Below are 27977 nucleotides of genomic sequence, written 5' to 3'. Positions count from 1 at the left end.
TATTTTAATTGAGTTTTTTTTTCAACAAGGCCCTGGTTATCTATTTTGCTTTGCTGCCACCTGCTGGCCGTTTGTGTAATAACTCATTTCTTCAACCGTTCTTTGCAGTTGAGGCTGCATCAAAGCCTTCTGTATGCTCTAACATAAGAAAACATTAAAAAAAACTTATAAATACATCTTTGGGACACTTAAAACATTTAAAATAGAACATATTCATACGTTTTGGGGAGCAATTGAGTTAATTGGAGCAAATTCAAGATAGGACTATTTTCATTTCTTTACAACCTATAAACCATAGGTGGCAAACTCCGCTCCTCGAGGGCCGGAGTACTGCAGGTTTTGTATGTTTCTCTTCTCCAACACAGCTGATATATGATCAGGTCATCAGCAAGCTCTGCATAAGCCTGATAACGATCCTGCTAATTGGAATCAGTTTGTGTTGGAAGAGGGAAACCTCCAAAACCTGCAGGACTGCGGCCCTTGAGGTCCGGAGTTTGACACCTATACAGTCTTAAAACTATGTTGTGCATAATAATTTACATTTGTACATTTTCAATTTTCTATTTAAAAAATCTATTATCGTGGTGTTTTTTTCCTCAAAAACATTTGAATTACACTCTAATGGTTGATGGCTTGAAAATTGAGTGTTTGTCAATTCAAAAAAACAAAAACCTTTAATTTCAGTATTTCTCAAATTTTCTTTCGTGCTGTTTCTTCGCAACAGCTACCGGGTGGGCATGTGTGGCGATGGTGCCAACGACTGTGGAGCCTTGAGAGCCGCCGACGTCGGGGTCTCTTTGTCGGAGGCAGAGGCCTCCATCGCGTCGCCTTTCACCTCCAAGACAGAAAACATCAGCTGTGTGCCACTGCTCATTAGGTGAGCAATCATGGTGATGCAATTCAACCAGGTGTGCACTGCAGCACAGTGGGGTAGCGGTTAGCACATCAGGAAGTCGGGTTGTAACTTCTCTGTGTGGGTCTTCTCCGAGTACTCTTTCTTCTGCCCACATTTCAACAACATGCATTTTCGGCTTTCAATTGTCCAATTGGCTTTCAATCTGTGTCAATGTGCTTTGAATGTCGTTTGTTTATATGTGCCTTATTCTTGACTACCAATCAGTCCAGGGTGTATCCTTCCTCTTGCCCAAAGTTAGCTCGAATAAACTCCAACTCACCTGTAACCTTAATGAAAATGGATGGATGAGTTCGCCAAATTACAAGCCCTGGAATTTGCCCAAAATGGCTGACTTTTTATTCAGCATTTGGGCATGAATTATTGAGACTTTTTCGTGTCACCTGTTGTGATAGACACGTTCAACCAATTTCACTCATGTCGGAGGCAAATTTGTAAAAAGGTAGTGAGTTTTGGAGGGACCCCTACAATCTATCCATTTGTGGCTAAATGTGACGACGTCTGACTTGTTCTCGTCTTTGCAGAGAAGGTCGATGTTCCCTAATCACTGCATTCAGCCTCTTCAGATACATGGCCGTGTACAGCATGATACAGTTCTGCTCTGTGCTCATCCTATACACAGTGAGTCCGCCAGCTAACACATACGTCAGGAAAATAAAACTACCGCAGAGGACAGTCCTGTATTATTGTAACATGCTGAACACTTGACTAGGTGAGCACCAATCTGGCTGACCTGCAGTTCCTGTTCATTGATGTCGTGCTGGTGACTCTGCTGGCTATCGTGATGGGGAAAGGCGGCCCCAGTGAGAAACTAAGCCCCTATCGGCCTCCAGCCAATCTGCTGGCGCTGCCCGTCTTAGGCAGCCTCTTTCTACACATATCCATGATGATCTTGGGTCAGCTGTCTGCGCTCTTCATCACCACCTCACAGGATTGGTCAGTGCAACATCAAAATCTTGAATTAGGTTTAGATTAATCAACAGTTATCATTTTCTTAATCAATTAATTGATCCTGAAAATCATTGTTTTTCCCCTCAGGTATATTCCGCTCAATTCCACGGTGTTTGGGACTAGCAATTTACCCAACATGGAGAACACCAGCGTGTTTTCCTTGTCTGGTTTCCAGTACATCTTCATGGCCGTGGTGGTCACTAAGGGCCACCCCCACAAGAAACTTCTCTACCACAACGGTAAGAGGTGTTCACGCATTGTCTATTTTGTTTCTTGCTTTAAAATCCAGTATTTTGTCAAATATGTTGTCCTTGTTTTCCTTGCAGTGATTTTCCTGTGTTTACTCCTCGTTCTGTTTGCCGTGATGACTTGTCTAGTGTTGTATCCTGGATCTTTCTTCATAAAGATTATGCAGCTTTATAACTTCACCGATTTGAATTTCAAGATGCTGCTTGTCGCTCTGGCTGCTCTCAATTTCCTCGTTTGTTTTGTTGTGGAGGTGAGTGTCACCAGGAATGTGGAAGCATTGCTATTCTTCTGCAGTTCGTTACACATTAATTAAATCAAAAATGTTCTATGCGCCCCCACTAGTCTAAACATGACATTTTGATTAATATTGCATTTGTTGAATATGAATTAGGCAGCAAATTCCACCCGTATTTATCCATTTCAGGTGGTGGCCATTTGCTGTCTATTGAAAATGACATCATAGTGCTCAAGGGCTCAGGTAACAGCCAGTCACAGCTAAGCCGTTTTCTGGGTTTGGTCATGTGACGTTTGCAAGCCAAGCCCTTAGGCACTGTGATGTCATTTTCAGTTGACAGTAAGTGGCAAAATGGCCACACCCCCAGAGGTGGATAAAAAACGGTAGATTTTGCTTCCCCTTTAAGAGACACTGTGTCTACAGACGGTTTAATCAGGAGTGACTATTATTTTTTATTTTTTTTACTCCAGAGCTCCCACTAGAGTTCTGAAGTGCAAGTAACATTTAATCTGCTGTGTTGAAAAAAATGGAGACTGCATCTATGTACTAGATTCTCACTCATACAGGACATGCAAAGGATAAATTGAGGAAACTGAAATCTAAATCTTAATCCAGAAGGACAGAAAGAAGCTGCTCTTCTTTGTTGTGCCATGTGTTTGTAAAACATTTGCTTGGTTTTCCAATGTAGACAATGTTGCACTCCCCACAACAGTGGACATGCATTATTTTTTATATATTTCTATGGCTGTAGAATCTACATTGTCACAACAGACCTTACCCAATACCCGACATGTCACAATATAAATATAAACAATAGTGATATCATACGGTAGATGCTTTATGTTCCAGTGCAATATACGTTATATCGCACATCTCTATTTTGTGACCTTTTAATAAGTAAAACCATTTTTGTTTATTCTTGCACCGTTACATTACCAGTTAAAAATAAATGGCTTTGATTTTATCTTGGAAAACTATACAAGCATGTTGCCTTTGCAACCCATAAAAATAGCCATTGTCAATTAGTAATGAGGCATCTATCGTGCTTGAGCTTTTTAACAGCTACTCAAAATGGCAAATACATATACAGTCAAGTCTCCACGAAAAATCCTCGGCATAATTTAGAACCTCCCTGACTTAAAGATGTTCATCTCTCAATAGACGGTATCTCTTCAACATACTTCCTTGACACCAATTACTAGTATTTTCTTATTAGCCATCTTGTGGCATATTTACACCATTATAGAAAGAGCAGTTTTTCAGCAATTGGCTAAAGATGATAAGTCTGGGTGTTTTTTTTTTTTCCCCAGATGGTGGTTGATGTTGGTGTCCTGAACTATCTTCGCTGCTTCTGCCCAAAGCGTTCATCCAAGAAAAAGTTCAAACACCTCAACTCACTCCTTTGTGACCCCTGTGTACCGTCATGGCCGCCCCTGAACCAAACACTGTACTCCTCGGAGTACACAGCCATCGTCGGCATAAACTAGCATATCTCTCCCAACATACAAACACTGTCATCATAAAGTATAGGAATAAAAAAGTAATAATAAAGTATTTTGTTTTATGACATCACTGAGGCCTGTATTCTCATCCCCGCCGCTGATATTAATGAAGCACTTTTTTTCTTTCTTTTTTTTGCAAATCAGTTTATTAAATCTGTTTATTTACAAGCTGTTTGCATTGGCAGAGTTGTCTGCTGCACTATCGCTAGACGTTCCGTCAACCTTTTTCACTCACATTCTCCACTTGCTTGCACCCCCAGAAAGAAGTGATACAGGCGGAAGTGGACCTTTCCGTCGATGGCTTGTACCACAAAATATGGCTTTCTTGAAGTCTACGTGAACAACAACTGAAACGTGGGTGTGGGTGAAGAACTTGAAACCTCAACATCATTCCTCGGCTAACTGGTGACTTGCTTTCTGCTCTCTGGATCATGTTTGAATACATCCTCCTCTTTCACAGCAGTGTCAGAATTCCAGCAGTGACCTTTTGCACAAGGAGTCACGTAAACATTTCAAACAAACAGCCACCATGTTGGCATAAGTCCATGCTAAAAAAAATATATAAGGAAATACAATCCTTTTTTTTATACAATCCTTTCATAACCCATTAAAGCCGGGAGCGCTGCAGCACTCTTTCTTCTCCCCTTAAATCCAGGAGAGCGGATACATTTGTTTTGACTAATTCTTGGTCTCTTAGCCAATTAATGCCATGAGAATATACACGAGAGGGTGACGTGGGCTTTGTAGCATGTCCTGGAATTTTATTTGAGCATTTATGGCCGACGCAGATTCGCTGGAGTTATGAAATAAATGATGCAATTAATGACGGCATGGGAGGAATTTTAATCAGTGTAACGAGTCGACAGTGACATAAAGTTAAGAAATCTATTTGTAGACAATGAGAATGTTTAAAATTTTGACAGCTTTGTAACTGAATTGACAATGAACATTTACCACTCAATCCCCCGAGGTTATTACAATTGCGCTCCAGTGTTGAAGGTAAATATACCTGCAGATGCGACAGTTGTTTATTGAAGGTTTATAATAAACTTTGGTTTGTGTGAACACCACAGGTGTACGCACTGAAATGCTTTTGAAATTATGTTTCAATCTGCTTCGCTCTGAAATGCTTTTGAAATTATGTTTCAATCTGCTTCAGGAGCTGAGATATCAATTATTTAGTAGGCATTACAATATTGTTGCATTTCCAGGAACATTTCAGGTTTTCGGCATAGGTTTCAGAGGCATGTTTTGGCAGACGCTTTAAGCCTTAATGGATTCATTCCAGAGACATTTTAAAAGAGTTGACTTTTTGCATGTTGCACTGGAGAAGGGATGGCCAAGGTTGCTAAAAGCAAAGAAAAATCATGCCTTATGTGCAAAGTAAGTCGGGGTAACCTGATTTCCATCTTTGTTCTTGGGTTAAAATACTGCTGACGTTGCTTTTGTGTATATTTAAAAGGCAGAAAAGCTACTTAAAAAGTAAACGTCAAGCCCACTTTACTCGAGGCGCTTACTTTTAAACAAAGATGGTATAGCCCAACGAGAAATGCCGGCAACAAAAAACAACAAAATAAAGCAGAAACAAAAATGGTTCAAAACAAATAGCGACGTGCTCATAAGGGTTGTGCTGAAAAAGCTACATTGCAACACGACAAGATGATCAATTTTGCATCCCAAAAACAATGGCTATATTTCACATGATTTATGTATCTGGAGGGCTGGCAAGTCCTCTAAAAAATTGATTTATGTAAAAACATCCAAGCAGAAAAACCTTTGCAATAATCCAAAAATTGGGAGAGAGAAAAAAAAAGCAAAAGGTAAAAAGTTGATGATCCAAGGTGAAAGATTTAAAAAAGCACAACTATGAAGTGACGTCTTGACTATTATTGCTGGGGGATGGCACTCACTGCACCTCTTCTTTGCTAGTCTTTGCTTGGAGAGGTGGAGTGAGATGTTCCATATAAAGGGATCGTCACAGTGAGTCCAGGCATTCATAGTCACAGTGTCAAGATGGAAGTATGGAGGGCTTGGGGGTGGGGTTATTGGGGGAAATACTTCTTCCTGTAGAGGCGGTGACATCCCACCCCAGTGGGTAGAAAGTTTGGAGCAGTGTTGTTTGTCTGCTCCCTTGCACCCCCACCAAAAACCCAAGCTCACTCTCCTTCCGGTGGCCCCTAGGTCCAATTTATCTGTGCTGTCGGAACCCTTGGGTGCCGTCGGGGCTGGTTGGCTGTCGGACCGCATGATTATTGGATCTGGTGTCCTCTGAAGGCAACGTTGAGTTGATGCGACCGGCCCTGGAGGAAAAACATCAGGAGCTGAATGTTTCCATGTACGGGTCAACATTTTGTGATGTGTTGGGGGCAGAGATCACAAATAGCACAAGTAGACCAGAATGTGGTTGCCAACCTTTTTCACCTCAAAACCCAATTCAGGAATTCAGTTTGACAACAGATTGTAGTTGGTATTAACTTCAACTAATAGTTTTGTTTTATAAAGATGTCTACATATGTCTTTGTAGTACAGTTTGCCTAATGGACATTTACCTGTCTGCGCCGTTCTTATCTTGGGCCGTCTCCTCCGGACAGGCGCTCCCCAAAATTCTCTTCCGGGCCTCGGCGTACTCCGCCTCGCGCTGTGCCAGTGACTTGACCTGTGGCGTGGGCCTGTTCTGGTTCAGGGGGGACCCCAGCGACCCGTTGTTTGCGGGCCGCTTCAAGATGCGAATCTTAGGCGGAGGCGCTGCCGGTAGAGAGTCGTCCTGGATGACCATGGCCGTCCTCAGTGGTGAGCGTGAAGAACAATGGTGGTTACTTGACTCTCTGAAAACGGCAGTCGGAAAATTGAAACTCTGAGACGCATGGTCTTGACAAAATTCTGGTGTTAGAGCAGCAGACTCCTAATTCTTTACAAAAGTAAAATCCATAAAAACGGTTAACATATTTTTTTTTAAAGATATTTAAATATATTATTTATACACTGTAAGTGAAAATTCCACTCACATAATGTGTTTAACATGGGATGGGGGGGTGGGGGGCACTGGCCAAGTAGAGATTTCAAGTACTGTCATAAAAATTACCTTAACTAAAATTGCTCAGGTTCCTAATTATGAACAGCAATTAAGGCTGGATCGTTATTGATTTTATCAATTGATTCAACTTTGTCAGCATTTTTTTGGGGGGGGTAAAATGTGCCTCTGCTGTCATGCATGATTCTATTTATTAACATGGCTGCAAACAGAGGCGTTTGTTTACAAGAGCAGTAAGTGTTTCCAACTTTGTGACAATATGTAGCAACTTGTCCTCAACAACAGTGACTATTTTTTCAACATGGCAACTTTAATGCCCTGATAAGAAACATAATGTGAGCGGAATAATTTTCACATTGTTAACAATAAGGAGGGAAGGTACACAGTGTCAACCACACTGAACATTTGCAAACACATTGTGCCCATTTATATAGCACATCACAAAAGCCATGATTTGTCAACATGTTGGAAACTTATAACTGCAGATATGTGCATCCAAGTAGCCCAAGGGCTCACCTTGTTTTCTGGGTTAGGTCGCATGATGTTTGCAAGGCGAGCCCAAGAGGATAAACTGTCAGCCTCTATGGATGGCTGAAAATGGGTGGATTAATCTTAATTCTTATTACATTAACACAATATGAATCAGAATACCATGTTTAGACTAGTGGGGGCACATAAAACATATTATTGCAAAGAACATATGTGGCGGGCAAACTAGATATTTTATTTTAAGGGCACAGCTCCCAGCCCAATACAATTTAAGAAATGGTTGGAAATTACATTTATATCACTTTAACCAAACTTAAAAAAAAAAAAAAGTTTGATCCTCTTACTTTTCTCTCTGGCTGATTCTTAGTTTCTCCTCTAACCGCTTTTCCATTTCCTGTGGAAGGAAAATGCACATATGAATTGATGTAAACAAATTAGTCCAATGGGGAATTTGATGGCAGGGAGAGAGAAAAAAGTGTGTGAAGGGTATCGGGCAAGTCTTGAAGTGGAAGGAAAGCAGGGTTGAGTTACAAGCTATTTATACACTAGTTACACTGGGGCAGCTGTCAAGTCACGGCATGAAAGCGCTGAGCTTGCTAACATTAACCACATTATACCGTCATTAGGCAGAGAGTTGTGTTATTTTTCGATGACAATTGGAATATGCGAGGAAAAACGACGAACAACACAGCGCCGACGGCTAGCTACTTCCGGCTAGCAGCGCCTTCTCAGGCCGCGTTGGTGACGTCATCAGTTGGCGCTAAGCTAACTTCGAGTGCAAACTTGATCGCTAGGGACCGTCGTGAAATGGCCAACTTGGCCACTTTCCAAACAGCTTTCCAGCGGAACACTGTCACAGCCGTCAAATTTGTAAGATTAAGTTGGTTTAAAAAGTAACTTATAAAAGACACGCAGCTAAAATGCAAACACAATGAATTGGGTGGCGTGAAAAGTTGGAACCGCGCCGAATAAAACGGAGCTAAATGGCCGAATGCGTGTGCCCGTGTCGTGACAATTACAATTATGAAGCCTTAGTTTTGCGCGTGTGCAAAACATATGTAAGTAAAATTAGAAGTCGTATCGGTGAGCGGAGCATCCGCCTAAAAGGTAAGCCGACCCCAGCCGGTGTCTACATTCGATTTTTCATGCCAGCCATAGCCGAATTAGCATTAGCTAAAGCGAAGATAGGAAACTTTGTCACTGAAATAGGCTCACGCGACACACGGACCACTTCGAAATGAGTTACTAACTAGTACTTACTCTAACAAAATAAACCACTAGCTTGTCGAGCCCGTTTGGGTACGGCCGTGCTAACTCGCCAACCGCTCAGCGTTAGCTTGCTAACTTTGCCGCTGCTAAAGCTAGCACGAGCCACATTGTTGGCCCGCGGGACTCGGGACACACAACGAGCTTTCCAAGTATGTCTCGCAACCAGGCCGAATTCAAGTCGCTGGCATGACGGTAGCGTACAAATCAATGTCAGGGTTGGGTTGGGTTGCTTTACCCCGTTATCGGCCGCTTCCTCCCAACTTTCCGCGACCTCCTCATCCATGTTTCATGTTGCTGGAGACACGCTGCTCGGCGGCTGCTGTACAGCCGGGTCCGCCTCTCTTGCCCACAGGCACGTCAGCGTGACGGCTTCCCCCGGCGTGGCGCTCCACCCCGCTGCCGATTGTTGCTGTGCGTACGGTGGTTCCTCGATTTACGCCTTTCTCGCAGGGGGTTCGAGGTTAGGAACGCGCAATGAGGGGCGTTTCTAGCCCCAGATAATGAGGGGGGGCTGGATTTTTTTTTACACCAAAAAAGCATGAGCCTCACAAACATAAAAGTTCAAATCCTAATTTTTCTAGATTTTTTTTTTTTAATCATGCAGTTCAATGTCTCATTGTACTGAAATGAAAGTCATGGTATTGTTCTATAGACAAAACGCGTGGAAATGTGTATCTTTAGTTTGTGCAATTTCAAGCTATTCATTGGACATGAATTGCTTGAATTTCAATTTAAAAAATTGGGGTTCTCTAAAATGTCTGAATGCTAGTCTATTGTATAAATAATAGGGGCTTAATAAAAGTCAATTTGAATCGTTCAAAACAAATTGATTGTCATTATTTTAAAATTTACTGTCCTTGAATCATATCACTCTCCTAGTATTGAGATATGTGTTAAATCGTACTTTAGAAGAGATGCGCACCAGGTAAAAATCGATTTGATTTTGCTTATTATTTGTTCAGGTTTTGGAGAGCTTTTACATGGTACATATTCATAAAAGATACAGCCGTACTATATGGAATCGTAATCCCACTGAATCAAACCTAACTGAATCGCTCCACTTCAAAAAGTGTCCCATTCTTGAACCGTATTGTATCCCAGGTAGGGGAGGCCGGGGCTAGTTGTATCACTTTTTATACTTTTAAATATTTCTTGGAATCAATACATCATATAGAAACAAAATGTATACCAGTTGAAAGACCAAAGTCTTAGGTATATTATTTGTATTCATTTCATTTTCATACTTTGTGTCAGTGCAGAGTTAAAAGCCATCAAATAGAGGGAGTGAAAATCAACATGAGACATATTGCCCAACAACAGTTAAGTTGTCACACAATATGGGGTAAGATGTCCCATTGGATTTTGCAACTAAATAAAACAAGGACAAAATTATCCTTGTTGCCCTGTTTTTTTTTTGGGGGGGGGGGTGGGGGGTGGGGGCGTGGTTACAGCCAGAGAAATAGTTTACCTTTGATCTTGAAAATTGGCCATAGTCATTGAGCAAACTTTAACAAGTTAAAAGTATTATGAAATAGATTAAAGATCCTTAGGAACTGCTGGCATATAGGTCATAGCTCTTAGCCTCAAATGCCTGTTTTGCTTCCCTTAAACTCGAAATTTGAGATTAAATTGAATTTCAATAAAATGAAGCATTTTGGTTAATGGATGAATGGATGGTTCATCATGAAACTGAAACCAGTCCTGACGTGGGTATACTGTAGTTTCAACAACTGGAAAATCTATTTCTTAACAATGAAACAGAACATGGCAAATTAATTTCCTCACTCTTCAGACTCTATCGTCTGAAGAACAATTCTGGCACACGTAAACTAAATTGCCAGAGGCCATTTTTCATTGGCCCGTTCTTTGCATATGTGACAACAAACCCCAAAATGACTGAGACAAGTTGCCCCAAACCAACATGTTGGCTAATTCTTGCTCTAGTTTAAAGTTAGCTTAAAACAGCAGTGGCTTAGGCATGACAAAATGCCTGAATCTCTTCTTTAACGAGTCCACACGATTTGTTGGTGAAATTTGTCTGTGTACGATGCCTGTTTCAAAATATATGATGTTGAAAATGTTGACTTTGGGTTGTGCAAAACAGATAACCGGCACTCATCTAAGCTCACAATATGCTATTCTCTTTTCAGACAGGACACAACCCCTGACTATTAATATGAAAACTAGTATTCCACTTTTTCGTTGCGCCCTCTGGTGGAGAAGAAAATGTCACAACTTACCCGTGATACAACTAGCCCGGTCTCCCTACAGTATCAATATATGTATGGAATTGTCATTTATTGGAGTCACACCCCTAATAAGTAACTTTAAAAAATAAAAACAATTACATGGTCAAAATCTTAGTAAACAAAAACAAAAAAGGAATGGAAAGCAATAAATTAAATATTCCTTGCATCTGAGTGATGAGGTCACTTCATTTTGTTGAAGGTGTTTTTTTTTTTTTTTTAACAATCCTCCTAGTTGGGGCGCCATCAAAGAATCATGACGTGTCATTGAAGAAGCAAAATCACTTGATGGTGATGACATACTGTTGACTACATGCATATTCACAAAATTTGACCTCTGATTTTAACCCAACACAGAAAACACACAGTTAGTGGCACACTGGAGTGTTTAGTTTTCAAGAAGAACAGTTCATAAACTATTGACATATAATTTTCAAACTGTTTTTCTCAACCCAAAGTTGGCAAATATGCCGAAAGCACATTTAGGAGTAGTGAATTAGTTTCCCATCTACTGGACAAAAACTGTCAGCAATTTCTATATAGAGTAAATATTGAGATGTCTATTGCCATTCCAATGCACTCATTCTGTGTGACTGAGTTTACTGTTGCCACCATGTGGTAGTTTCTTGGTATTGTTTAAAAAAAAAATCAAGTAGCGCACCAAAGTCGAATACGAGGCAAATTAAGCAAACCTGTCACAATATTTTTGGGTGGTTTGGAGTGTTGAGAATCCTCCTTGTTTCGGTTTTTAGATTGACAGTTCCTATTTAGGCAGGTCTGACTTTTGGGGTTTAAATTAGCATGTTCTTCCCATGCTTAATTATGTACATTACATGTACAATACAGGTACATTGGCTTCTTTCTACATAAAAAATGCATGGGTTCATTACTTATTCAATTAAAGACTAAATTGTCCATGTGAGTGGTTGTTTATCTATAATGTGACTTGCTGGGAGTGCTGGCGACCAGTCCAGGGGCCAGGTGTACCCCACCTCTCACCCAATGTCAATGGGATAGGCTCTAGTTCACCCGCGATCATAATGAGGACAGATACTTTAGAAAATGGATGGATTTAGTTTTTTATTTTGCCAAGCAAGTAAAGTTCAATATAATCAAATGTTCAACTTAATTGGTAACTATTTCTGCTGCAGACTACAAAATCACCAAACATGACAATTTAATGGAATCAAATCAAGAAAATATATCCAGTCAACCTGTGTTATGAATTGCCTTATATGAGGGTAGGACAAATAAAAGTAAGCAACAGGAAATCCCCCATGTCTGACAAAGCCTCCGGGCTTCCGGTATGACATCCAAAGAAAATTGGGAGTGTGGGATTATATGCGTGGTGTGTCGTCTCCCTTCACCACAACACTGATGGAGCTCTTGATGTTCTGCAATTTGTCACTGTCAAAACTGACCAGCAGCACGCTGGAGCCAGCTGTGGTAGGAGTGAACACGGCGGTGGCTGTGGCTTTCCGTTTGGGGCCCACACGTTCGATCCTGTGAGAAGAACACAAGAAGATTAAGGCATCCATTTTCTATAGCAACTACACTACTGTACTCTAGACTGGTCAACAGTCAATCACAAGCCACATCAAACCAATCATTCACATTCATATTCACACCTATGGTGCATTTAGAGTCTTCAATTATCCTAGCATGCATGATTTGGAGGGGGCCGTGTCAAATGCTGTTGCTCTTTAGGATCCCCAGCCCCTCATTGGTTCTCTCTTCAGTCTTCAATGTGCTTAACATGAATGTTCTTGTAAACAGTAAGAAGTTAGAACCAATACATACTTGATTGTTATGGGCTTGCCATCAACGAGGCCAGCCCCCCCAATGGTGAAGCTGCAATCATGGAGCGCCTCCGGCAACGGGTTTAGCATGGTCAGCCTCACTGACACGGGTTGCTTCACCTTGGCTTCTCCGAGCAGCTGCACAGGCACATTTCATGAAATACTAAGAAAAGTCTCAAATGTTCTCCAATTTCGGTACTGTAAATGTTTAGGATCGTATGCCGAGAAACGTCTCTAGGGAGTAGTAATATGGCGGCCTCGCGGCTTCAAAAGTATTGGCCTATCGGCTATCCAGTAATATATACAGATCAGTGATTTAGACACATGGGCGCTGTTTGAAATTATGTCCCATCTCATATTTCAACATCATACCTTGATTTCTACAGGTGGCTCATCCAGCACAATCGTCTTCTCAGCCTTGTGGTAGTCGATGCTTTGTTTGTCGATGGTGATGGCTGACAACTGAATGAGTCGATCGGATGTGATCACCGATCCATAAGTGGAGTACTCCAGCTTAAGGTACAATCGTCTCTCTAAAAAACACCATCAGCCAAATTCTCATCTAAAATTTATTCAAATATAGATGACTACCGTACTTTTTTTAAACTTTGATTTCAAATCATTTGAATGGAAAGGGAGAGTATGAAAAGTCCTTTTATGATGCCAGTAGAATATTATTTGAACGACTGGGGCACTAATAAGCAATTTTCCACAGTGTGTGTACATTGTGGTTGAGGAGGTTGTCACCTTCTCCAGTGGGCACCTCCACCCTTTCTGAGGCAAATCCACAGCTCCCTCCTCGCCCGCCGTTGTAACCCACAGCTTTGGCAAAGAAGAGGAGTGTACACTTCTTTGTCACCATGTAATTGTTGGTGAGGACGGCGTACACCTCAAAATCCGAACCCACGATCATATTTTCTGCCAGCTTGATCTTCAATACAAAGGGCAACAATTACATTCTTCAGTGAGCATTGCATGCGTTTGGATCACGGCAGGAAGCCAATGACAACTTGCAGTTGATGTTTGGTTAACCTTAAGATGGAGGCCCGGTTCCTCTCCTCGCTGTTGCAGCTTGTTGTGGTGCTGCGCCTTCTCGTATACCTCCCGCTCCTCTTTGGAACCTGAAGCATCAGGAGACAGAATTTGCAGTCGACAATCGACATCATTGCTAATTAAAGCCCATATGAAGAGACAAAGAAGATGTGCGTTTACCTTCAGGATATTTGTACTCATCTGTGATGTCCTGTCTCTCATCTGAGCCAACAGCTTTGGTGCTGATGAAGCGTCCGACGGATTTCGTCGATCCGCTGAACTTGACAAACTCTCCGTTCGACAGACGCACCAAGTCCACCACGTCGGCATTGACCTGATGCAACACCCAGATAGATACACCATGTTGTCATTTTTCCCCCGCCAAACTCAAATTGCGATACTTACTTGGTAGGTGAGGTTATGCATGCTCACAAACCATGAATGAATGGAATTAAAGCTTAACCACTCACATACGATTAAAAAAAAAAATCTGTTAAATTGTACAATCTGGTGTTAATCCATATTAGGATTGGTTGAGCTCGTCGCTTAACAAAATATTATTATTCTTTCCAATGAATGATGTCATCACTAAACCATCAACTCACCTCAGCAAAAATAAAAGGAGCGTCATACTTTTTGGTGAGCTCTCCTTCCTTAATGGCCCTCAGTGCAGCTGGTCCACAACAGTAAACACCTGACAACATATACAAGTTGAATTTAAAAAGATTCATGTGTTCATTCAGACATTCGTATGACGACAGTGTTGTATTTGTGTTTCAATTGTGTGATTACAAGTAGACAAAGTACACTCACGACAACTAACGTGATCCACAACAACACCCGTCTTAATGATTTTGCCTTTACAAAGATAATAAATGAAACTTTTTACATAACATCTATTATTGTTTGTATTGCGCATCATCCTGAGAACTGACAATAAAATGTCAATAAAAACCGAGCAATTGAATCAACCTGGCCAGCAAGATGAATTCTCGCGGTATTTGTGAGTTTACAAACTTTGGAGAATACTGTACATCTTGTGCGGGTCCATCTGATACGTTTGCAGCTGATCTTTTTTTCATCGGACCAATCAGGCGTTGTTTAGGCAGGACGTAACCAATAAGCGCCGATGGTGGGGGGAAACCAACAACCCTAACAGACGAATGGATGCTGCAATTAATTATGTTCTCGCAGAATTACTCACGGTTTCCTAGTTGAATTTGAACAGAAAAGTTTCGTGCATTTTTATCTGGTAAAGATGTCCGTGCTCCCCCCACCCCCCTCACTAAAAGGAGACGGAAGACGAGATTTTTATCCGTTGCCTTGATTGGTCAAAACAAATAGTGCAAAGATGCCGCATCGTCCAATCAGCTCGAAGTATTGTACAGCAAGCCCCGCCTTTCCCGAACGGGTCTGCCTAGTGAAGAACCAGATTGATAATGTGAAGAACTTTCTCGAGTGAATCACAATTATCAATCTGGCTGGCGAGGCTACAATTGAATATTGGTAAAGACAGAATTGTTGGTACAGCTCTTGTTTTGGATGGCATTAAATTGTGTAAGTGTACCTAATGTTGTGGCCGCTATATGAAAATTCAAGTTCACCGTCACTCTTCTCCTGCGGAGTCGGATCGTTGGTTTGCCAACCGTCAAACTCCTTTCCCAAGTCCGGACGGGTCATCCAGCTGTCCACCCAAACATGGAAGTTCCTGCACATAAGAGTTAACGATCAACGTTAATATTGATCATCATCATCATCATCATCATGGCCAGACTAACTGTTACTCACCAGACTGAATCCCCATCTGAAAGACTTTCCCCATCCTCATCATAAAGGTTTTCTATGATCAGGTTGGCGTTGCTGTCGTGGGCCGAACCAAAGTTGGTGACCACCCGACAAGGAATGCCCAGGGCGCGAGACACTGGGGGAAGCAGGTAAACATTGAATACTGTCTTTACTGTGTGTTGCTTTTCATTTGATGGATGGAGTGTAAAATGAGATCGTCATGCTGTATAATGGGAATAATGTGATTGCATATCACGTGTCTTACAGTCATAGAATCACCTCTCAAAAATAAGATTGAAAAAATTAAAACGTGCTGTCCAATAGCATTATTATTATTATTAATTTTTCACTTAGTACATTATTTATTTTCATGTCTGGCTCAAAGTCAGCTGAGATAGCTGGTTCCTATGCCTGCCATCTTAAAAGTTTGCAGTGGTTAAAAAAAAAAAGTCACATATATTCAAAAAAGGTTAACAGATTACAAAGGGACCACATTGAAATTGAGTGAACAGAAAAGCTTATTACTTCAGTTAACCATCATTGATCAACATTAATGACAATGATTTGCAAGGTTTTACTGATCCTCTACCTGTGCATCCAACAGCAGCAAACACCCAACACTGTCCAAAGCGAACCGGGCCGCTCTCCGCCCACTGGCGCAGGATTTCCCCGGTTCCGACCCAGCGGCCGGGATGAACGCCTCCACTAAAGTCATGCCACTCTCCCACCAGCACCCCGTTGTCGTCATTACTGTTGATCTGAGGCGACAAATGTGAGTGTGAATTCTTGTTTGTCTGTGATTAAGTCCATTGGGACCGGCGCCAGTTCACCTGCAACCCTAATGAGGACAAGTATGGATGGATGCTTTCTGAAACTGAAATTAGTCGTTGTCTTTCCATTTCCTTTGATGCTTGTCCTCATTAGGGTGCAGCATGCAGCTAATGTATTTGTGTTAATATCATAATGTGTAGAAGAAAAAGAATTGTTCTTAAAATGGATTTTTGACGTCTATAGTCGTCAATGGCGCTAAATGAGTAAAAGCCTCATTCCTTGGCCTTACTACCTACCATGGCGCTGAGGACCCGGGTCACGTAGATAGGATTTCTCCTGGCCGAGCAGTCCTGATCGGCGTCCATCACAAATTTCGGGTTGTCGTCCAGGATCTTCAGACAGATGTCCAGAATTCCTGCTTCAAACTGCACACACAGCAAATGCAATGATCGTCAATAACATGAGTGATTGATGGGTTTTTTTCTTGAGCGCACACACCTGTCCGAAGTTCCACGGCGTGCCTTTGATGCGCTTGTGCGTGCCTCTGTAGATCTGCCCATGCTGCGCCAAAACATACTCTTGCCTCTTGGACTCGCCGCGCATGTAAACGGCGTCATCTGCAGGAGCAAAAAAATACATACACCGTATACATTATATATATATATATATATATATATATATATATATTAGGTGTGTCAGGTGTCCGCCAATTAAAATTTCTTTATATCTGTTCTAAATGTACTATAAAATGTACGATAAAATATTTGTTTTCAATGTTTTTATACTCTTGTTAACATAAAAAGTGAACAAAAATGTAACTAACTAATAGAAATATGACTGCATCTTTTCGTCATTAATACAGTAATTTCATAAAAATTCATTACATTTAGGTAAAAAAAAAAGAAGTACTGTACTGTAAAAAATGAACGCGCTATTGTTTTGTGTTGAGGTCATTTTTCTGCCCCTAGATGGCATAATTGCATTTGTAAGACATTAGTTACAGCTCAGTGCTTTTTTATTTTCATAGTAAGAGCTGTCTAATCTTTAACATGAAGTCACTTGTGAAATTCTGCACATTTTTAAAATTCGAAAATACAACTTGACCACAGTCTCCACAAATATATACATTATTATTAAATTTAGTACTGCTAAATTTTGACGTGGATGTGTTTACTGCATTGTGACTGGAATTCTCCCAGGAGAGGCTTTCCAAGGGGCGGTCATTAATCATGCGCAAAAATTTTTGGGGTGGCGTTAAAGGAACATTAAATTAGCTCCAAATTAATGCACTCATTTTGACACCCCTAATGGATATATATAAATATTAGGGGTGTGCCCAAAAAATCGATTCAAATAACAATCACAATTTTTATTTAGTATGATTCAGAATCGATTCTAAATGTCCCCAAATCGATTTTATTTAAATTATTTGATACTGTCTTGGCCTTGTTTGTGTGTGCCTTTATTGGGAGCGCTGTTCATGTTGTACCCAATTTGGCCACTTAGGGGCAGTATGGTTCTGATACACTGTACATATATATATAATTTCTTTGTCTTTTTTTTTTCAAACATGAAGACAAATAAAAAAGGAACTGACTTGGACACCAAGCGTTAAAGAGCAAAGTGAATTGCCCTAAGGTGGTCTTCTGCCCGTGGCGGTCTAGTGTCAGCGAGTAGAGCCCAACGGGGGCGTTGGGGGAGGACATTATCGTGACGGAGACTTTGTTGCCATCATGAGTGGCCGAGGCACTCCACTCGCTGTCCGCCGTGGAGTCGCTGAGCGGGAAGGAAACCTCGGTGTCTGATTCTCTTTTGGGCAGCGGACCTGCAGGGTCAACATATAAAATCTAAATCAAGACACACGCATGCACACGTCTTCCGGCGGTGGCGGCGGCCGTGTTTGCTTTCGAACCGGTTTGGACAATGAAGTTGAGGCCGGCGTCGTGCGCTTTGAGCGTCTTGCTGCCGGGTTTCAAGTGGACAAAGATGGTGAAGGTTTGTCCCCGTCGGACGATCAGACGCTGGTCAGCAAACAGATCCGTGTGATGGCTGCTTTTGTTGCCGCCGATGTTCAGGTCACAGCGCTCGATAGCCAAAACTGACACAAACACACGACCAAAACATATAGTCACGCTAGTCTTCCTTGATGATGTCATTCAAAATGAATGATGACGAGAACTCTCGAGGTTCCAAGCATGTTCGTTTTCGCGAAGGGTCTAGAATAACGACAACCAATTTATTCCCGACTGACGAGTCTCTACATACTGCAGAGTTCTGGGTCGACAGCTACGCCTATCCTAGCCTTAGCGGAGATGACGTCGACCCAACAACAGAACTATCTTTCCTAGAGCCAATTTTATACAATCTTTCAAAGTGAAAGTGTGAAGTTGTTTTTATCTGGTTGGTCCAGACATGACGTGTGTCGTTGTTGCACAGAAGATGGGTGGGTTGATGTTGGCGTCGGTTGTTTCCAACAGAAGTTTCCTGTGACCTGGGTTCTAGTTCACAAAGTAGGGTAGTAATTAGTAACTCTGGGTCAAGAAACCCTGAAATGTGGGAAACTCTGCCTTTTCAGTTTCAGAAAGGGAGGTCATTGAAACCAGAGAAAAAGAGCTCATTTAAGCTCTCGGTCAGTTACCGTAGCAACATGCTCCATGAACCAAGCCTGCTCGGTTGCAGGTTTTCCGAAATGAACCTCGAGGTTTTCTCTGTCCCCGCCTCCTTTCGGCCACATTTCCTCATTCATAAAGTCCGCTGCGGCGAGATTTTGTGTACGCCTATAGTTTATAGCAGGGGTGCTCAAATTGGGTCCTGGAGAGCCCCCCCCCCCCCCTATCCAGCCTGTTTTCCATGTTTCCCTCCTGCAGCACAGCTGAATCTAATGATGTGCTAATCAGCAAGCTTTGCAGAAGCCTGATAACGATCCTGATCATGAATCAGGTGTGTTGGTGGGGAGAAACATGGAAAACAGGCTGGATGGGGGGCTCTCGAGGACCCAATTTGAGCACCCCTGGTCTATAGCATAAAGTCCACTTTTGTCACGAACACGGCATGTCCTTTGGACAATGACCCTATTGATGAAGGTGGCGTATTATTGCGCAGGCAATTAAATATTCGTCGTGAGATTGTTATCAGACCGCGCGTAGATAGTGGTTGGCTTCAAATGAAGTTGTTGAACTTGTCTGATGTAAATACCACAAAATAAAAGATAGAATTCTCAACTTTTTTTCCCATATCATCACCCTCTTGAAATAATTGAGTAAGTCACTATTTTTTTTGTGTGCAAATCATCTCCTCATGATGCGTTTTGTGTTTCCTGAAAAACCTGAACAAATGATTTAGGCGATTATTTTAGAAGGCATCGATATTATGCTTTTAATCTGAAACCCAAATGTCTTCACTAGTAATTAGTAAAAAGAATCGACCTTCCTGTTCCAATACTTTTGGAGGGAATTTTTTTTTTCAATTGCAACCTTTTTCTTGTAAGATAACAGCATACAAGCATTTTACTTTTATCTCACAATATTGTAAAGATGCAACTAATGATTATTGTAATAATTGATTAGTTTGTTGATTATTGATGAATTGGATTCAAATAAACCTGACCCTAACCCTTGAATTTCAATCCCTTTATCCCAAAACAAGGCATAATTCCTGATTGACAATGTAGAAATTTCACAAACATAGTAATTAAAAGTCACGTCCTGGTTTGGTCCGTATTCTGTCAAAAATTTGCAAAAAAAATGTTGATGATAATTTTCCGAAGTGCAAGCAGATGTTTGCAAATGTTTTATTTTGATTCAACACTGAGAATATTTACTGCCGAGAGGCTAAACTTGAGTAAATTGAAATGATAAAAGGTCTCTGAATGATTCATTGGTTATCAAAATAATTATAAATTTATTTGATAGATGATTCCTTGTCAGTTAATCAATAAATTGTTGCACTTCCACATTTCCACTTTTGTTTCATAACTCGTTCACTGCCATTGACGGCTATGAATGTCAAAAAATAATTTAAACTATTTCTATTAGTTTAACTTCTACCCCCCCCCCCCCCACACACACACACTTTTGTTAACAAGAGTATGAAAACCTAGATTTATTTATTTATTGTACATTTAGAACACATATAAAATTTGTGGTTAATTGTGAGTTAACTATTGAAGTCATGCGATTAATTACGATTAAATTTTTAATTGCCCGATGCTCCAATTTTTTAAAATCTTTTCTTCTTTTTAATTCATTCACTGCCACTGACGACTATAAACGCCAAAAAATAATTTGAACTATTTCTATTAAAGCCTAGAATTTTTTTTACTGTACATTTAGAACAGATATAAAATTTGTGATTAATCGTGAGTTAACTAGTGAAGTCATTTGATTAATTACAATTAAAAAATTGAATTGCCTGACGAGATGATTATTAAAAATTAGGGGCGTCAGGCGATTAAAAGTTTAAACGTAATTAATCGCATGACTTCACAAGTTAACTCACGATTAATCACAAATTTTATATCTGTTCTAAATGTACAATAAAAAATGTCTAGGTTTTCATACTCTTGTTAACAAAAGTGGAAAACAATTTAAACTAATAGAAATAGTTCAAATGATTTTTTGGACGTTCATAACCGTCAATTGCAGTGAATGTGTTCATTCTTGCAACCTTAATTTTTTTTCCCCTCCACTTCTAAAACGTAACGTTTTTTCTTAAAATATTCTCACTTCTGACACTTTCATGTGAATGTCAAACATCACTGGAATATGAACGCTTGTCTCTTGATACGCAACGTAGAAACAAAAGAAAAACTTATTTTGTTACACAGTGTGAGTGTTTCTCTCTCAGTATTCTCACAAATGGCATGAAATCTTTTCTTATCTTTTAAATAAATGCACGTCTCAGCATTTCGATACCACAAAATGACTTTGCTAACCGCACATCTTTTTTAGCATACCCAAACCCTTCCATCAACATCCGATATCCTGAGTCTGAAAGCGTCTCTCAGCATTCCCACAAATATTAATTTATGACTGTTTCCCAAAATAAAAGTCACAAAGATACCCCGTAAAGCGACTGTACCGTCCCTTCTGTAAAATAAATAAGTAAATAATAAAGTAAAGCATGCTTCTTTCAACTTACCTTGACTCATGATTGCAGTGACACTCGAGGTATGTGTGTTTGTGTGTGTGTGTGTGTGTGTGTGATCAGTGTGTGTGAGCAATGTGACAGCTCCTGGTCCTGGTTAGTATTTGAAGCCAAGTGAAACCAGAGTGGGCTGTTCACTTCTGACCTCATCTGCTCATAATTCTGTTTTTAGTTGGAAGGCCAAACAGGCTTGGATGGCTTCCTCTTTCTGTTTCTCTTTTGGAGGGACATTGCTTTCTACCAAAGTCCTTTTGGCGTGTGTCACTGAGATGAGGCATTTTTACAATCATATTAAACAATAATAGTGGCGAAATGATGACAATTTCATTTGTTCCACCAGTTTCCACCACTGAAATTAAAGGTTCGGCACCCCACCCCCCCTTTTCCCCCAATAAGACTCTACACTCTACAATACTAGTAGCATCATACAATCATAAAAATGATAAAGAATTAAAAAGCCAGTATTGTTAGTTGTTCTTCTCAGAGGATAAAGAACATACGCCTGTGGAGTATTGTTTTATAGGGTATGTCTACATGTGTTGCTCTAGTCTGCGCTCAAAAGCTACCACAATAGGGCACTAGTATTTGGTAGCCCTTTAGCATTAAGCCAGGTGTGCTCAAGTTGGGTTCTCGAGAGCCCCCCCCCCCCCCCATCCAGCCTGTTTTCCATGTTTCCCTCCTGCAGCACAGCTGAATCTAATGATCAGCTAATCAGCAAGCCTGACAACGATCCTGATCATGAATCAGGTGCGTTAGTGGAGAGAAACATGGAAAACAGGCTGGATAAGGGGCTCTCGAGGACCCAACTTGAGCACCCCTGCATTAAGCTAAATGTATGCTAAGGCAAAGCTATGCGATTTCTCTCTCTCTTTGTTTTATGTTTAGTTTCATAGTAAAGTGGGAGTGGCAATTAATAGGTTGAAGTATTTTCTAAAATTATTTTATCAGAAATGCTCATCTGCCAAGCTGCTCATTGTGAAGTGAGTTGAGTTCACTGCCACCAAATGGAGCTAAAAAAAAAAGTCAGGTGACTTGTATCTTAAGGCACCACTGTATTCATTTTTTTGTTTTTACATATGAAAAACAACAACATGTTTGTAGGTGTGTGAAGCTTCATGTTTTAAATGTCAGCCTTTATTTTGTCACAAATTTATATAATATATAATATTTATACAATGTGACAGCATGACATTTATTTGTAGTTATATTTACTATCCATGACAGACAAATGACATCTAAGAAATCAACATGTTTTGCTAACAGCACACAACTTTATTGGTACCAAAACAACAAGTGAACTGACTGAACATTTAAGAACAACAACACTGACTCATCTTGTGTAAACACCTTGAAAAAGAAAATATGATAAAAAAAAAAAAGTTAGCATTTTCACAAGAAATATCAACAGTAACCCAATACGTGTCTGACCAGACAAAAAAAAAAGAAAAGGAAATCGTAGTGACCTTTTTTTTTTGTCATTTCAATTTTTAACTGAAAGTGTCCATTGTCTTGTATCTTGTGCATTGATTGAATGACGCAGCGCTTCAAATCCACACACTGTGGTCTTCCCTTTGGTAAATAATTCACACACGCACACACACAAAAATGACATCAAATACAACATTGGCATATCATGAAGAAAGAAAAAAATCACGGCAATCAATTAACGACTCATCTGTTCATACACATTGTATGTACATTGTGTCTGTCCATTAAGCACAGCAGGTGCTGGTGGGCTTTTCCTGGAGTTTCGCAAATGTCATTTTTGAAGCCATGTCCGTGGAATTAATACAATCAAACAATAAGCACTATAGGCTCCGGCATAAAATCAAACATCAAATGCGCGTGCGCAGGTGGTCCTCACTTTAGCAATTGTTCGAAATGGTGCAGAAGGAAGGAACTCATTTGCATAAGAACACGGCACAAGAATTTCACGTTCACTAACCTACTGGTTTTCCATTTGCGTGTTTCATATTCACGGCCGAGAAGTGTTGCTCATGCAAATATTTACTCGAATTGTGATGTCATGCTTTAAGCATAGCTTTTGACTTAAGCTACTTAAAAATGCAGTTTACATTGTACGAATGGAAATTGTAAACCGAGGACCGACCCCCTGCCAGATGTGACTTATCAGTGAATTTGACCATCAACGTAAAAGAAAATTTCAAATGTTAAATTGAATTATTTCAAACATTTTGGATTGTCTTGCATCTTGTTTGTATTCTATGAAAAAGCTTGAGTGGTGAGGTTAAAACCTCGAAATAAACAACCATGCCACTAAATGCTGACTAGAGTGTGTGTGTGTGTGTGTGTGTGTGTGTGTGTGTGTGTGTGTGTGTGTGCGTGGCCACATCATGTCCAAAAGTTACATTACATGGAAAGAACCAAGTGATAATAATAACAGATTGATCAGGTGGAGCAGAAGACGGCAGACGGACGATGAGGCGCAGACGTCTGCAAAAAACGAGAAGAAACAAAGTAAATGTGTCAATCTCGGGTCACGCCACATGACTACAAATGCCACGACGAGCACAAAGTGGGGCATCCGCTTCAAGTCTGACTCTATGATGGGAAAAGTTGAAGAAAACGGTCTCATGCCGCACAATGATTTATAATCATTGATGTAATTTGTTCAAGTTTGGGTTGGAAATGAGAAGGATGCCCTTTTTTCAATTTGTGATTTGGAGTCAGCAGTTTTCTCATTAATATTCAAAAAGATTCAATATGTAAATAAGCTTTGCTCCAAGCTGTTTTCCTTCAATTGATGTGACTTGACTTTGTGTCATTTTTCTTAAATTATTGACTTTTTTTCCTCAGGACGTTCGGCTTTGTTTTTATCGACAAATGACAAAATCCTTTTCACATTAGGCCGAGGAACTTTTTCAGCTTCTTTTCATAGGCCGCTTAACCGCTTAAATCCAACATCAGTTCCGCCCAATATGACCTTTGACCCTTCCCAATGAACACGTCACTCAATTTACACACTTTACTCTGCAATTTGCATTTTTGCACACAAAAATACTGATTTTTATTTATTTCACTCATTTTCTCCCAAAATTGTATTTATATGTTTTTCATGCTAGAGCATAAAGAAGGTTTGGATGCAGCCTCAGAACTGAAGAGAACGGTTGAAGCAATGGTAGTTATAAAAAAATAAAAAATAAAAACGGCCAGCAAGTGGCAGCAAAGTATAAGAGATCAACCAGGGCCATGTTGCAAAAAAAAAATATTCCCACGGTTTTAAACAATTTGCCTGCAATTGGCTGGCAGCCAGTTCAGGGTGTACCCTGCCTACTGCCCGAAGCCAGCTGGGATAGGCTCCAGCAACCTCCGCGACCCTTGTGAGGACAAGCGGTTAGGAAAATGGATAGATGGATGGACGGTTTTAAACAGATTTGTGAATAATAATGACACTTAGCTATCTTCTAATGCTAATTGCTCCTAACATAGATAGATAGCTACTTTTTTTTCCTGGTGAAAAAAGAAACTAATCTTTCTTTTGGTAGTTTTTATAGCAATAGAACAGAATATTCTGTGGGCCTTGCAAAATCAGTCAAAATCCAGTAAAACAGCCGGGAGCGAAGGGGGTTGCTTCAGTGGAAATGGCTTGGAGTGAATGAGTTAAGTACAATGATATTGCAGTTGTATTAACATCAACAATTTAGACAAGTACCTTGTCCTTGGAATTCGGTTTAAACCACTGTTGATTTTCCTATTGGGATTTCTCCCTAGAATGCAAAAACAGATATTTGTAACAAGAATGAAATCCAAGCAGGCCTCATAGTTCGTCCAAAAAAGTACGACTGGAGGAGTTTTGCAGTGAATAACGGAGGATAGCTTCTGAACAAAACAAAGTACCTGAGTATTATCCAGGTGTGGAGGCTTGGCTTTTACGTTTGCATTCTTCCGGTTGACCGCCGGCGAGCTATTCATCTGACACAGCGATGTGCGCACGCGAGGACTGTGGGAGGCCAGCGAGGACGAGGAGTCGGCAACGTCCCCGCCCAGGGCCGACGGACAACTGCGCTCCGAGTCGCTCAAGAACACGTTGGCGCTCTCCTCCGATGAATCTCCCGCGTCCGCCAAGTCTGAAAGATGAATCAAGTCATAAGCTCAAGTTTGTTCAACTCAGACTAAACTCTAAAAACAGTTTTAAATCTCGGAGGTGGTTTATGTCAAACGTACTCGACGGCCGACGGTTTGTCTTCCAGCGTTCACGGTCGTGACGAGCGTTGACCTCGTTGTCCGGTACGCCGTCGGGGGCGGGGCCAGCGGCCGGGTGTCCGAGGTAGCCGGCGGGCGAGAGCGAGCCGCGTCCCGACGACGAAGAAGACGATTGGCTGAGGGTGGTGGAGGCGGAGCCGATAGAGTGCGGGCGAGCGTGTTCTAGAGGCCTGTGTGAACAGCACGCCACAGGGACTGACAACACACACGCATGCAGCGGCTCAGTCACTTGGAGAGAAATGTTTTGCATTAAGACATCACGTGAAGATTTCTTTTCACAATTTATAGCAGTTGCCAGGCATTGGTCAAAATATTGCAAGGATCTTTGTCTTGTTGAAATGAGCTCATTTTGGGAGGGGGGGCCCCGGGAGGTGGGGCCCCCTGTCTCATGCAAGTGAGTGACTCTTACCCCTGCCTCATATACTGCTGGACCAATGGCGAGGCCAGTTTTCATAACCATGGAAACCAGGGGTGTACGGTGCACCAAAATAATAAAAAAATAAAACTAAAAAAAAAATATATATATATAATTAAATACAAAAAAATATAAATTGAAATAAAAACAAACAAAAAATTTTAAGTACATAAATAAATAAAAGTAAAAAAATAAAAGCAAAAATAAAACTGATATAAAAAAATATATATTAAACATTAAATACCAAAAATATAAATTGAAATAAAAAATAAACAAAAAATTTAAATACATAAATAAATAAAAGTAAATAAATAAATAAAAGCAAAAATAAAACTGATATATATATATATATATATATAATTAAACAATTAAATACAAAAAATATAAATTGATTTTTTTTTTAAATACATAAATAAAAGTAAAAATTAAAAAAATAAATATAACATTAAATGTGGAAATAAATACAAAAATAAATATGAAATTAGCTTTAAATATCAATCAGTTAAAAATACAAAAATAAACATGATTCAAAAAATAAATCTAAATGTACAAATAAAAGTGAAAATAAATACACAAATATATACATTTACATATTAATCATTTAATAATAAAAATAATACACAAATAAACAATTTCAAAAATAAATATACAAATACATATATAAATAGATTTAAATATCAATAATTTTAAAATAAAAATGATCTACTTTCATATTTATTTCATGCTGCAGACAATGTCACCATGAATGATGAGTGGGCGGTCCTAAGTATTTCTCCTGGTTGTAAAATGGGGGAAAGTAATATCGCATCAGCCCCCAAAGATTTTGGCCCACCGGGCATCTGCCCTTTATGCCAGATGGCCAGTCCAGCCCTGATTTCAAATAATGATGGAAGTGGCCGCAGACCTACAATGAGTTGGACACCACTCTACTCCTCTACTTGATCACCAATAATATTGAATCTAAATGTATAAAAGTATTGTTGAATGGGGCCTGCTAGCCTCTCTCTCAACAACTACTGCCACGCCCACAAAAGTATATATTTTTAAGGTACAATTAGTACCTAGTATGACTTTGATTCTTGTCCCAAATATCTCAAGCATTCCTTCCATAGATATTTTCAGATACCGTATTTGAGTTAGGAACGACGTCATGGACAGCTTAGAGAATGGCCTTCCATGCCTGGTGGTGACCACAATAAATGTTCTGTATGCAGAACGTTCCCGGCTCTTACCTCTGCCAGGCAGGATGCCACCGAGGTCCCGATCGCAGATGGCACCTTCGCTGGGCTGAATGTCCAAAAATGTTTTGTGGCCGAGCCCCATGAACACTCGCTCCTGCAACCTCAGTTCTGCGACGTACAAGATGGATGGAAGGATGCAAGAAAAGACGGTCAGATTGATAGAGGAATGTATGAACATGTTATCCCTAGACAGTCTGCACTATTCAGTTGATACCTCTACTGTGATTGGCCTGATTCCAGAGAATCTTCTCCAGGTCGTTGGTCCAGGCTTTCTTCATCTCCATGCTGCTGGCCTTCAGAGTGTAGGTGTCCTCGCTCTTCCTCCTGCGGAACCAAATTTCAAAGCTCAGGCCACTCACACCGGCGTCGTGGGTCATCCCGATGTCACTGGTCTGGGCAGAAGACACAACGCAAAGGGACACATTCACACTCTTTTTGAGTGTATTTGTCCGATCCAACGAGACGTCTCGATAGGAACAAGTCGGTGGTCCAAACCTTAAAAGACTGTTTGTAGACATAAACTTCATTTCCAACTTCTGTCTTCTTGGTCTTGCTGAAGAGAATGAGATGCTCGAAGAGGAAGATGCGGCGGAGGCATTTCTTCTTCCGAAAGAAAACGGTGAACTCATCCTGCCGAATGAGCCGACCTTGCTCTTTTAAGTTCACCTGCCAGCAAAGAA

General features: G+C 40.5%; 4 protein-coding genes and 1 long non-coding RNA gene across 12 annotated transcripts in view; 2 read left to right on the top strand and 3 right to left on the bottom strand.

The window, feature by feature from the left end:
- The window catches only part of atp13a2 (ATPase cation transporting 13A2), a 59638-nt gene extending 55718 nt beyond the window's left edge, over positions 1–3920 (top strand). For both annotated transcript variants that reach the window (XM_077578076.1, XM_077578066.1), the window contains exons 24-29: positions 725–877; positions 1438–1534; positions 1626–1849; positions 1952–2103; positions 2191–2363; positions 3659–3920. In XM_077578076.1, coding sequence (XP_077434202.1) covers positions 725–877; positions 1438–1534; positions 1626–1849; positions 1952–2103; positions 2191–2363; positions 3659–3835 — 976 coding nt within the window. In that variant the 3' untranslated portion in view covers positions 3836–3920. The remainder of the gene's footprint in view (positions 1–724; positions 878–1437; positions 1535–1625; positions 1850–1951; positions 2104–2190; positions 2364–3658) is intronic.
- Positions 3921–4673: 753 nt separating this feature from the next.
- On the bottom strand, positions 4674–9099 carry szrd1 (SUZ RNA binding domain containing 1). The gene is made up of 4 exons (XM_077578134.1): positions 8875–9099; positions 7715–7764; positions 6400–6675; positions 4674–6150 (listed from the first exon to the last, which is right to left on the bottom strand). The coding sequence occupies exons 1-4, from the start codon at positions 8920–8922 to the stop codon at positions 6039–6041; spliced, it is 486 nt and encodes a 161-aa protein (XP_077434260.1). The 5' UTR covers positions 8923–9099; the 3' UTR covers positions 4674–6038.
- Positions 8274–23999, top strand: LOC144059206 (uncharacterized). Of its 3 annotated transcripts, none has more exons than XR_013295599.1 (5): positions 8274–8477; positions 13071–13203; positions 15567–15650; positions 16106–16273; positions 23783–23999. It is a non-coding gene; the product is annotated as an uncharacterized LOC144059206 (long non-coding RNA). The 3 variants fall into 3 exon arrangements; XR_013295601.1 differs by lacking the exon at positions 23783–23999 and adding an exon at positions 16516–16590; XR_013295600.1 differs by lacking the exons at positions 15567–15650; positions 16106–16273; positions 23783–23999 and adding an exon at positions 13951–14646.
- Positions 11949–21505, bottom strand: LOC144059163 (protein-glutamine gamma-glutamyltransferase 2-like). Its single transcript, XM_077578090.1, has 15 exons — positions 21412–21505; positions 18185–18370; positions 17870–18097; positions 16771–16889; positions 16569–16697; positions 16091–16259; positions 15505–15637; positions 15321–15424; positions 14322–14410; positions 13897–14050; positions 13717–13805; positions 13432–13615; positions 13057–13217; positions 12686–12822; positions 11949–12388 (listed from the first exon to the last, which is right to left on the bottom strand). The coding sequence occupies exons 1-15, from the start codon at positions 21419–21421 to the stop codon at positions 12223–12225; spliced, it is 2058 nt and encodes a 685-aa protein (XP_077434216.1). The 5' UTR covers positions 21422–21505; the 3' UTR covers positions 11949–12222.
- The window catches only part of LOC144059128 (puratrophin-1-like), a 45689-nt gene continuing 40380 nt past the window's right edge, over positions 22669–27977 (bottom strand). For 4 of the 5 annotated variants that reach the window (XM_077578035.1, XM_077578043.1, XM_077578027.1 and 1 more), the window contains 7 exons: positions 27793–27963; positions 27512–27689; positions 27289–27405; positions 25603–25836; positions 25276–25505; positions 25091–25145; positions 22669–23871 (listed from right to left, as the gene is read on the bottom strand). In XM_077578035.1, coding sequence (XP_077434161.1) covers positions 25110–25145; positions 25276–25505; positions 25603–25836; positions 27289–27405; positions 27512–27689; positions 27793–27963 — 966 coding nt within the window. In that variant the 3' untranslated portion in view covers positions 22669–23871; positions 25091–25109. Of the gene's footprint in view, positions 23872–25090; positions 25146–25275; positions 25506–25602; positions 25837–27288; positions 27406–27511; positions 27690–27792; positions 27964–27977 lie in introns of those variants that run through there. The other variant, XM_077578059.1, reaches the window with a different exon arrangement.

This window comes from Vanacampus margaritifer, chromosome 1 (assembly GCF_051991255.1).
Source record: "Vanacampus margaritifer isolate UIUO_Vmar chromosome 1, RoL_Vmar_1.0, whole genome shotgun sequence".
Lineage (NCBI taxonomy): Eukaryota > Metazoa > Chordata > Actinopteri > Syngnathiformes > Syngnathidae > Vanacampus > Vanacampus margaritifer.
The sequence above is the reverse complement of the archived record's forward strand: the minus strand, read 5'-3'. Positions and strand labels throughout refer to the sequence as shown.